This window comes from Drosophila mauritiana, chromosome 3L (assembly GCF_004382145.1).
Source record: "Drosophila mauritiana strain mau12 chromosome 3L, ASM438214v1, whole genome shotgun sequence".
In the NCBI taxonomy this organism is placed as follows: Eukaryota; Metazoa; Arthropoda; class Insecta; order Diptera; family Drosophilidae; genus Drosophila; species Drosophila mauritiana.
This window is the reverse complement of record NC_046669.1, coordinates 20404490-20415523: the sequence shown is the minus strand read 5'-3', so window position 1 is coordinate 20415523 and position 11034 is coordinate 20404490. Positions and strand designations below refer to the sequence as shown.

The window sequence follows — 11034 nt, the reverse complement described above, 5'->3', positions numbered from 1 at the left end:
CTACCCAACTACCAACCCAGTCCATCCAAACGGCTTATCAGTATCCGGCTGACCATGTGGCACAGCCCTAGTGCTTCGTCCTAGAACGGGTTCATTATGGGGCGTGGCACGTTGCAATAACTGTCAGGTCCGCTTAACGAACCGGCATTCGGAAACGCATAAACCCGCAATTTGATGCACCGCCCAGCGGATTTCTTTGCCTGCAATTAGAGGCGTCAACCTTGGGCATGCAAATTATCGCCAAACGCATTCGAACTACATTTTCAATTATCGGTGCCTTTCGGTCCGGTTTTTTCCATCACCGTAAACGTCCAAAGCGAATTGCACTCCAGCTATTTTCTATATATGTGTAGGAATTACTCTCGACCGTAAAACCACAGCAATTATCGGCAGTTTCCGACTAACCACTAACTTGTTCATAACATTTTCTTCATCTTGGCTGCAAAACCATTTCAGTTGGCTTTGCCTTTTGGCTCGACTCCACCGGCTTTGGTCTATTTTTGGTAACTTGTCCAAGCGGGCGGCTATTGTTTTTGTTTTAGCCAATGCTTTTGGGGCGTGTACCGCGACAAAAACTATAAAGATCCATAACTGAACGCGGACAGAGATCGGATTCAATCGACCAACTTGGTTCCGTGGATGTAGATAAAACAAGGCTTAATTGTGCTACAAAAGGTGATACAATTACAATAAAGTTAGGGACGATATAATCAAACGTGAAATTATGAAACAATATAAGAAATGATTGCTGAATTGGAGCTAGTTTGAAATCCTTCCTTTCTTTAATGATTGTTATAATAGCCGAGATTTGCCTTCAAGGAAATAGCTGCTTACTAAATAGTTAAAAAATGCTGTTAACTTTATGAACGCACTCGATATCATAGTTATCTTGACCTCCCAACGATATCACTTGGTCTATTATACCCGATTTGATACCCGCCAAGTTATTAGCGTGCCTCATACAAAGTTGTGACTTGCCTTCATTGCTGCAGCTGCGCTAAAATTGCTGCATTTGCCGCAGTTGGTGTTGCAGTCTTGCTGTTGCAGTTGCAGGCTGTGTTGTTGTTAATGTGAATTTGATTAAAACGAACAGCCTGCAAATGCAGCCCAAATGGGGGCGACGACTGTCGGGAGGCTCGCGCCCGTGTCTTTTATATTTTTCCTTCATTTTTTTTGGGATCAGAGAGCAGATATCGTTGCGCTCGTACCACTCACTCACTTACAGCTTGCAACGCCACTCCAGCGCCAATTCAATTGCTTATTTACAATGTGCTAAAACTGTGTGCCCCGACAATTGTTCATTAAAAACTCGGCACGAAGTGATATTGATTTTGGTTGCCGTTCGCTTTTTGCTGTCCGGTTTGTGGCATAATTAAATGTGGGCACAGCCGCAAAAACACGCCAACTTATCAAAATAATAACATTTATTTCAAACCAATCCGGCCACGTCACTGCGATCTCCATTCCCCGCTGGACTCCACGCCCAAGTCCAGTTTTCCGTTCGACATCAAGCTCGATTTTCGAATCGAGTTGCAACTGCAGTTCCAGCTGCATGGGGCACTTAAAATTTGCATTTCATTTGGTTTTCGTTTGGTGGGGTTGGAATGCAGCTGCGGCAATGTCTTGCCGCTACAATGATGACCCGACATTACTCATACGCCCCGCTAACCGAGAAAGTATCTGTTCTGGGAGTTTGCCAAGTACACGGGGCAGAAACACTTAAAAAAAAGTTTCTTAGTTTTGCCAATATGGATGTTCTTTACTTTTTAAGATTATTGCTATTGGAGGATCAAAACCATTTGTACCATAACATATAATTCTATAAATATTTGTCATATGTCCTATTAAAATTCCAATTGCTTGGATACTTTTCGATAACTTTGCTTGCAATGGCGCGTATACCAATCCAAGTTTCTTCAACGAGTTCCCCAATAAGATTCGTTGGGGGATGGAACTCGAAATTTAGTGTGCCTCTTGTGTCCGTAAGCTCCATAACGAGTGATAAAGGAAATCCAACTTCATAAGCATAATCACTTGAGGTGCCACCAGTAGGGTAGAGGCCATATAAGGGACCTTGCTTGTATATGGAGGGGAACTGAAAGTTTGCCTTGGCCATGGCATCTATGCCTGCTTGCACCACTTCCTCGTGCTCTTTGTAGTTTTCAGCCTTGATTCTGAAACAGATTCGATTTAGATCTCTTCTGGAAAACATATTTTCAAGTGCTTACGCTTCCGCTCCCCATGGATAAAAAATTTCGCCAACAGGGGAATGAATCGAAAGGTATAATACGCCTCGTCCGGAGCTTGCCAGATCGAGAAGAACTCTTCTCACTGCTTGAGATTCCGATGCCGAAAATTTGGAGTGACCCTTATATGTAATTTCGCATGGATTACTCGAGGCGTCTCCTTTGCCCCATCCATGTCCGAAGTTCCGGTTGAGATCGGTTCCAGTGCATCCCTGTTTGTTGGGTTCGCGATTCTTTCGCCAACATTTAATTTCAAGATCCCCGGCACAAGGGCATGAGCATGTGATAGTTTCATTGGTGAACTTCTTTCCCGACCGGGAATATGTGTAGCCATCTGCGTTCACCAATGGTAAAATAACCCAGTCATAGTCCTGCAGGAGTTGCTTGTTCTCTTCGTAGCTCACAACCAACTTATCGATGATATTTAGGGCTGCCGTATGAGTTAGCCATTCCCTGGCATGAAATCCGGCATCTATAAAGATGACGTTCTTGTGTTTCCGCCCATCTCCGTTTGATATTGTAATGGTGGTGAGGTTCCGGTTCTCGTAGGTTTTCCCAACGTTCGTCAATTTCACGTGCCTGGTATAGCTTTTGGCCAGTCCTTTTAGGTAGTCCTGTATCTCTTCGTGAGTGTAATAATCATCCGTCTGATATTGAGGTCGAGAACGAACTGGAGTTCCTAGCCCTCCACTTATGAGAATAGTTACTAGGAAGAGTGGCAAAAGCATTTTGGTGGGATTACCAACGAAGGTAGCTCCTTATAAGGGCTTCGGAATCTACTTGCCAGCAATTAATATTATCGTAAAATTAATTATAATTTTTCACAAAAGTAGATAGAATATCAACACAATATCGAGGAAAAATATTTGTTTATTTTTCGGAATGTACCTACAGTACTAAAATAACAACATACTCAGAAATGCCACGACATTGACTGATTTATTTAGCCCATAAAGATAGCTCCTATACAACATAGTAACACAAACTAATCGATTTTAGCTCTACTTGGTTTGGCCCTAAAATATTAATGGGCTATACAATAAGTAGATACTTAAGGTTCTATTTAAGATTAAGATTTAAGTTACTGTGATATTCGTAAGGGAATGGATTGAAATAAATTGGCTTAAGTTTAATTCCACGTCTTGTATTTGCAGATTACGTAAAGATACTACCTCTACTTCGCTCAGTGCATGACATTGGTAACTCAAAACTCGCAACTGCCAACCGTCCGCTGGCGATTGTCGCATTCGTAATGAGTGTTCTTTGATCCGAGTTCAGATCGCCCTGGTCGCCATGCAAATTGTCGCCTGTCAGCGTCGCCTGTCGAGTGATAAGACCAGTCGAGTGCTGAGTCTTCGCCACCGGCGTTGGCCATCCGCCTGTGCCTGTACAGCATATAAACCAGATACCGATACCATTGGCCAGCTATCCGGATGCCGGAATGGGGATTGCGAACTGCGGATAGCCGGCTGTCAGGCGATATCTGCGCTGCCTGGGTGTGGCATGCAACAGTCGACACGAGAAGTCAATTTGGCGGCCGCACTGTTTCACTCCAATTCGAGTTTCAATTGGAGTTGAAGCCCAGTTTAGTTCCCACCAAAATGAGCCCTTCGCTGACACAGAGACCTAAAAAAGCATCATAAATGGATGTGTGTATGTGTATGTGTATATTTCCACTTTCCACGCTCACTTTCCTTTGGCGGTAGCTGCTGATACGCCCAAACAAAGATCACATTTTATGGAAATGCAACAATTAAGCAGAGCTTATGGAGGCAGCCAATCAACTGGGAGCCAGAAAAGCCGAGAATTTGGTTGATTTGCATATCTAAGGCATTAGATAAATGGCCGTTTCGTCTTTTGATGTCGCTTTGCATAGATTTTCGAGAACTCAACTATTTATTTCCAGCTGCTCCGCAGTGGTATTTTTTCATTTTGGCAGTGCATTGTTCAAGCATTCATCTACCGTTAAGACGAACTTAGGGACATGGTCAAAAGAGATGGATTAGAACACGCACTGTAAATACCCTACACTATATACTAGGTAATCTCAAATGATGTGTTTAGTAATTTATGGATTAAAAGTCGTAATTGTTTCGCTATATATGTATATTTTAGAATATTTGAAATTGGTAATATAAACTAGGAAAATATTTATTAATAATGAGTTTTGTTCTTAAGAATTCTTCCTGTGTATATAAATTAATTTTAATTTATTTTTAAATAACTAATTTTAGAAAATATAGAATTATAATGTTAATTGCAGTTGTTGCAGAACAATTCACACCAAATTTTTAATATGTTTAAACTTAAAAAATAGTATGTACAGTATTAAGTTTATGTTGCTTTTGTTTAGAGAAGCTTCTTTAAAAAACCGCTCTATTGAAAATGCTAATTAGCCCCAAGTTTTCTTCGGGTATGAAGGAAGACAATGTATTCAGTCTTTGCAGTTTGCTGAAAATTAATTAGACTCAATTTGTTGCTCAACCATCAAGACGGACAACAATGGCAAGAGCAACAACAGCCAGCTGCATCTCGTTTTTGCCGGACAAATTCTACACTCATACTGTGTTGTTTTTTGGGGTAAAAGAGGAAAAGATACAAAAAAATCCAAAATGTTTGCGCTTACAATTCTCATGTAAATGCCAAAAGTTTCCACATTGTTAAAACGCGATTCGGGTGAGAGGGGCGGGGTGTTTTACCAAGTTAAACAGAGGCAAACGGTAAACATGTTGCTGTCAACATTTACATGCCAACATCTTGCTGGCCACCATTTGACATCGATTAGAAAGCGCCGCCTAATTCAAAAGGGGCAGGTCCAGCGGTGCAGCATTGGGGCAAGTCACACAGTGACACTTTCTCGGAGAGTCTCTACCAGAAGAATCTTCTTAAAAGGAGGAATTCAGGCAGATCATGTGTATATCTATAAATTATATTTATTTTTCTAAAAAAATTGTACGTTTAGTAGCAAATTACTATTTTGGCGACTGTTCTCCAACAGTTTATCTTGACTAATTTATTAACCGGAACACCCAACTTCTATCTAATTTTTTTCCTTTCTTAGAATAATATAGAAGACTTAAAAATATATCTTTTAAATGAGTTGATTTCGCGTACATGGATTTTTCAAAGCTGCAAGGTTCCATATAAACTAACATTCTTTGGTAATATAGATGCACATATATGGTTTTTTCTCACTATGTGAGTCTGCATCAGTTTAGGTATAATTTATCAGAGTTGAAATTCAATCGGAGTGCAGGTGAAAAATGGACAGACAGACCTGCTGGCAGACAACGACAAACTCGCGGACAGCACAACTTGGCCACTTGTTATCCAGTGCTCCTCCGACTCCTCCGATTCCTCCTGCTCAAATGGCAGTCTTATACAGATGTCAATTATTTTTGCCCGGAGCGGGAAGCTGACTAGCTCTTCTATTTCGATTTCGATTTAGTTGCGCGCTAGCAATTTTGGATCGCCGCGGATTGGATTCGATTCGATTGGGGGACGAAATTGCTGGTCGAACTCGTTAGCTAGCCAAGTTGCAAGTTGCTAGTTGCCAGTTGCAACAATCCGTGGAGCTACGTGGCAAGTCATCCAATTGTTGGCTACGAAATCGCTATTATTTGCGGAGTGACTTCGCAGTAGACCTCGCGCCTCGTTCACTGGTTGCAAATTATAATTGAATGATTGCATGGCAGCCAAGTGATTTGCTCGTCATTTTCCCCAAGTAGAAAGAAGGGGATCAATTGATATTGAGTAGTAAGTGGGGGCCCATTTAAAGGTAAAGGTGTCAAAACTATTGGCCACTAAAGGCGAATGAAATGTAAAGCAATTTGGCCGGGCCAAGTTCATTAAATTGGTAACCAACTGCGATGGCTGTATGTTGGGATCAACATTTATTTATAAAAGACAACTTGCAACAAATAAACAAAGCCAGATGCCAGATGCCCGATATCCACATATCCACATATCCCGGCTTTGGCGGATGTGGAATGCTGCTGACTGTGGAGGAGACTCTGTCCACGTCGTTGTCCTGCTCCTTTGACGTCCAGTAATGCTGGAATGGCTTGTTGAAATTCATTCATCAATGTAATCGATCAGACATGTCGATGGTCGTCGGGCTTTGACATGCCACGTAACATGCTCCGCGTATGTAAATGGAGCCTGGGAGAGATACGCTTGCCCACAATGCAACATAAAATTTAATCAATTTATTGGAAACGAGCTATTGTCTTTGTGCCTTTTGACTTTTCAGCTTTGAGTCGACTCGACTTTGGGGCTTATCCCCAGCTTTGCATCTACACTTTCTCCACTCTCAGGTTGATATGCTATTTTCTTGGCACGAATGCAGCAAAGGCCAAGATAAATCTTACAGATTCGTGTGGGGAGTTGCGTTTTTCTCTCTATTGGGGCGGGACCATCGCACCCACATCCACCTAGTTGGCCAAGTTGCGGCCAAAGTTTGGCATTAGATTATGGGATTTTTCAGTTTCTGGATCTCAGCCAGAGGAGAAAATCTTTAAATTTGTTTGCATGAGCGTTTTTTACTTTACACAGGAACATAGAATATGTATTTAAAACGAATTAAGTCACTTAAAGTTAAAGTTTTATATTTTTAAATACATTATTGTCTATTTAATTCGTATATTTATATTTTATATTTTCGCTAAAAATGATCCTATTATGAATGGAACAAGTAGGCAAGGAGTAGCTACTATGAGTAAATAACTTTTGCCAAAATCAGTAGGTCCCAACTTTTCTCACACGACCAATTTAACAGAACAATATTACAATGGTACAAAGAAAAAGTACTGGCACGGCCAAGTCCGTTGCAGAACCGATTCTCAGATATCCTCTGATATCTGAAAATGAGGTAATGGACCGAGAAGCGAAGTACATGAGCCGCCTTAATGATTTCACTGTTAGTGCGGAATTAGTCAAGGGTGAGTAGCGATTACTGGGCTAACAACTAAATGTATGCAGTATAAAACCTACAGGTGCCCAACGCGACTTCTATAATCAGGAGGTGGACAGAATGTTCCGGGAACACTGGGAGCATCATTTGCGATGTGATGGCCTGCCACGTCCCTATCTTCCCGTCGAAGTACGAACCTTTATGTCCAAAATGCGGTTTTACGACCAGGTTGAAACGAATAATTCGATGGACTGGACCTTGTCGGTGGACGAACGCTCTATATTGACTCAGAATATCTTTAGGGTGGACAAAACGCGACGTATGATGATGGTCAACAAAGACAATCCGGGCGAACACTATGACCAGAACGTTCAGATGTGTTTGAATGCATTGAAGCAAATGGATGCAATGCTGGACAACGAGGCCGAAATGGTTCGGATGTCAGAAAAAAGGCAGCAGGATGTTATTGAAGTAGGTCAATGAAGTTAAGATCAGTCAGATAAATTAAACGCCCATTCACTATAGGTTTACACCGAAGTCGAGACGGAAATTGGTGATCTCTTTGATCGCCTAACTTATCGAGTATTGAGCATGCAAGATGCTTATATGGAGTCTGTATAAATCCATCTAATGACTATCCGATTATCTGACCACCTCTGTATGCCCTAGATCCAAGGATGGTCGAGTAGCTGTGTGGAGCTACACGTGTAACCCTTGGAGAATGGATTTGTGGGGACTGCGAAATGTGCCAATTATTTTTGATCAATTGGAGTAAGTAACATCCAGACGAATGCACTTTCTGAATTACTAAGAACACCGAACAAATCTTAGATTGCCGGTAATGTTGGCGGAATTTAATGCGACGAGTGTTGAGGTCCAGATACCAAAGAGTGTTCTTAAAGACTGCGTAACTATTCGCAGCTTACACATGGATTTTGATAACATTTCCCAAAACGCCAAGAGCTTCGAAACTGCCGTTAAGGCATCGGTCAATTATCCCAACGCTGGTATAGTGGACATAGAGAATTCGGTGGTCAACGAATGGCACATGCAACTCGAAATACAGGAGGAGACATTGAATCTGATGTTAAGCAGGAGGCGAGAGTACGAGGACATGATGGAGCTCATCGCCGAGAAAACGGAGCAGGCAGCTAAGGCCGCTAAACAAACTGACCCCGATAAGGCGGTCAAAATCATAATTCCCAAGGCCCCGAAGGAACCACCATTTGTTGCGACTGGCATGTTTCCCGACACCTATGACGATTTTCTCAGAATAGAGGAGAGCCAGTACTCTGGCTACCTCGATGAGGTATGCCATCCGAGGCACTTAGATATGCAGCCGTTCGAAGTGAGTGAAATAAGTTGATAATTCATGGCATTATCTTAAAACCGAAATAGTGTATTTAAAATAATTATAAAATATTCTGCACCGCCTCAAATCTATAAAATCGAACGAATCTACCAAATGTGAATTTCTTAAAATATTCAATTATCAATAATCGACCATCATGCCAACTCCTTTAGATAAATCTTAGGGACTACATCATGCTTGGTGGTATCTACAGCATTATGTTCATCCGACGTCCTGACCAAACCCAGTTCGAGAAGTTCAACATCGTATTGCACGAGGATGGACGGGTGGTTCACATACTGACAGAAATGAAGGCCGATATACCGGTAGAGGCTGTACGGAAGTCGAATATAGGCAGGAAAACCAGGGAGACCTACCGGGGCACTAAAATCAAGCTGGAAGACGACGAGCTTCCATATTTCATTGTAACCCTACAAGTGGCCGCGGATCTCTGCAAATGGAGTGAGCCCCTGGTTTGCCATTTTCTAACGGAACAGGATTTTATTCCGACGGATTACAAGCGCGAATCCTACTGGGCGCCGACCATGCAAAGTGTTATAAGGCATTCGGAATTTGCCGGTAGGAAGGGGAGTACGCTCAATTTAGGCAGTCAGATTTCAGGTGATTCTGCAAATATATTTCGGCCCAGTCTTCGGTCATTACTGAGACAGAGTAAGATCGGAACGGCTCCGAAGCCCGGAGTTCCCATAGAGGACTTCAAGCTGGAAAAAAAACTGAGCCAACTGGAAATTAGAACATTGGAAAGGTATTGTCTACCCCGGATCATATCATCGTTTAAGTTTCCCGCAGACTTTCGAGATGAAAAACGAGAATTTGTCAAACAGGGCCCAAGGGCTTTGGTCAAGCGTCCAGAGGCCGAGGAAGTCGTTAGTCAAGTTAAGATTTTAGACTTTAACTATAATTCCCAGGTGCTGAGTCCGGAGCGAATGTACCCCTACTTTCCACAGATGGATCCCATAAAGTATACCATTCCCTTCGATGATTCGGAACCAGGTCCAGTAAACCCAACGAGTGCGCTGGAACTTCTAAAAACATTTGACAACATTAAATCTAAGTATCAGGAAAAGCATATCGAGTTATTAAGTCAGCCCGACGAGCAGGACAAGAAATCGAAGCAAAAAAAACTGGGCTTAAAGGATGAGGATGATGCACCTGAAGGACAGATAGCAAAACGAAAATTGTCCAAGTCTGGTGACAAAGGACGCCAGTCTGTTAAGACGGACAGGGATCGAGTTACTGTCGGCTCAGACAAATCCTCAGTAAGGACTGATCTGATGAACGAAGAACAAGTAACACACTGGACAACTAAGTACGTCAAGGACACCGTAATCGATAGAGAAACCAATAGGATTACGTTCAAGACAGATCGTCTGGGACTTTTGGGATTGGCCTTTAAGCGGTACGAGCATTTTCCATTTCGCAATTGGTCACTGCAGCCAAATGAGGAAAAGTGCGTTAATAAAAATCCAAGGGCGATCCGGAATCCCTCACATCCTTTTTTATTTTCAGTCCTGATGAGATCATACTATCCGTCGACACATTCCATGTCCGTATCTTTTTCTATATCACATGCAAGGGAGTTAGGGGCTATGTGACTGATCTGAGCAAGGGTTACACGGCGAAGCCGATTAAATATCTGGAGATTGTGGAACCAATATCAGACTTTCGGCAAATGCGTCAGGTAAGCCTCCAATCAAGGGGGTTATTGGTTCCCCATCTATTCCCATCTAAACGGCTCCCTTCTGCAGATATTTATTAGCAAAAACATCAATATATTTGCCGAGAACGATGCTAGTTTCTATATCGAAAATGGCTACTTTTCCATGAAACACGTGGCGCTCGAGATGCACACCTACAATATTATGGCGCTCCACTGTAAATTGATGAAGTTCTACCGATCGAGCTGGAATCGTCTCGCCGATCGACGCGATATCATCCTGGGCATGAAAATCGCCAAGGACAACTCTGATTATTCTGAGGTCACAATGCGCATTACACCGGAGAAAACCACCTTTGTTCAGATTTCCGAAAATTGCTCAGATAAGGTGAATGTTATTGTGCTAAGCTACACTAGTACTTGGCGAAACATCGGTGTAAGTAGTTAAATTTCTTATCAAATGTGTATGGATTGCTAACATTGTAAACTGCAGAACTTTACGGATCTACACCAGGCTATAAACTCGATGGTGCCGAATGCTACAGAGGTGCGAAATAAGGATTCTATTCTTTTATATTATGTAACTAGGATGCTCAAAGAAATACGTCTTCTAAGCTTTTCGTAGACTTTCAATATATTTTGTACATCTATACAATATAATCTTGAATAAAATATAAACTTATATGGTATATACTCGTATATTTTTAAGCAATCAAAACATGTTTGCTGACTACACACAACCCTTGTTTCAACTTTCAGATGTATACATGTACTCAACCACAAATCAACACAAATATACACACACAGATAAAAACACAAAAAATATTTAGTAGGATACTAATACCAG

At 41.8% G+C, this 11034-nt stretch overlaps 2 protein-coding genes across 3 annotated transcripts; one reads left to right on the top strand and one right to left on the bottom strand.

The window, feature by feature from the left end:
* Positions 1 to 2984, bottom strand: LOC117139348 (zinc carboxypeptidase A 1-like). Its single transcript, XM_033301597.1, has 3 exons — positions 2229 to 2984; positions 2035 to 2174; positions 1 to 80 (listed from the first exon to the last, which is right to left on the bottom strand). Exons 1-3 carry the CDS (start codon positions 2972 to 2974, stop codon positions 1 to 3), a joined length of 966 nt encoding a protein of 321 aa, XP_033157488.1. The 5' UTR covers positions 2975 to 2984.
* Positions 2985 to 6970: 3986 nt separating this feature from the next.
* Positions 6971 to 10865, top strand: LOC117140786. 2 transcript variants are annotated; one of them, XM_033303880.1, is made up of 9 exons: positions 6971 to 7186; positions 7241 to 7629; positions 7684 to 7769; positions 7828 to 7929; positions 7990 to 8506; positions 8683 to 9980; positions 10040 to 10211; positions 10279 to 10623; positions 10681 to 10865. In XM_033303880.1, the coding sequence occupies exons 1-9, from the start codon at positions 7036 to 7038 to the stop codon at positions 10810 to 10812; spliced, it is 3192 nt and encodes a 1063-aa protein (XP_033159771.1). In that variant the 5' UTR covers positions 6971 to 7035; the 3' UTR covers positions 10813 to 10865. The 2 variants fall into 2 exon arrangements, with proteins under 2 accessions (XP_033159771.1, XP_033159772.1); XM_033303881.1 differs by having other exon boundaries at positions 7111 to 7186; positions 7267 to 7629.
* Positions 10866 to 11034: the final 169 nt, after the last annotated feature.

Excerpts from the sequence above, each read along its gene's own strand:
- LOC117139348 (XM_033301597.1), bottom strand. The coding sequence starts at position 2,974 with ATGCTTTTGCCACTCTTCCTAGTAACTATTCTCATAAGTGGAGGGCTA. Across the intron at positions 2,175-2,228 it reads TATCCATGGGGAGCGGAAGC|AATCAAGGCTGAAAACTACA; the intron begins GTAAGCACTTGA and ends AATCTGTTTCAG. Across the intron at positions 81-2,034 it reads CCCTACTGGTGGCACCTCAA|GACGAAGCACTAGGGCTGTG; the intron begins GTGATTATGCTT and ends AACCCGTTCTAG.
- LOC117140786 (XM_033303880.1), top strand. The coding sequence starts at position 7,036 with ATGGTACAAAGAAAAAGTACTGGCACGGCCAAGTCCGTTGCAGAACCG. Across the intron at positions 7,630-7,683 it reads GGCAGCAGGATGTTATTGAA|GTTTACACCGAAGTCGAGAC; the intron begins GTAGGTCAATGA and ends CATTCACTATAG. Across the intron at positions 7,770-7,827 it reads ATGCAAGATGCTTATATGGA|ATCCAAGGATGGTCGAGTAG; the intron begins GTCTGTATAAAT and ends TGTATGCCCTAG.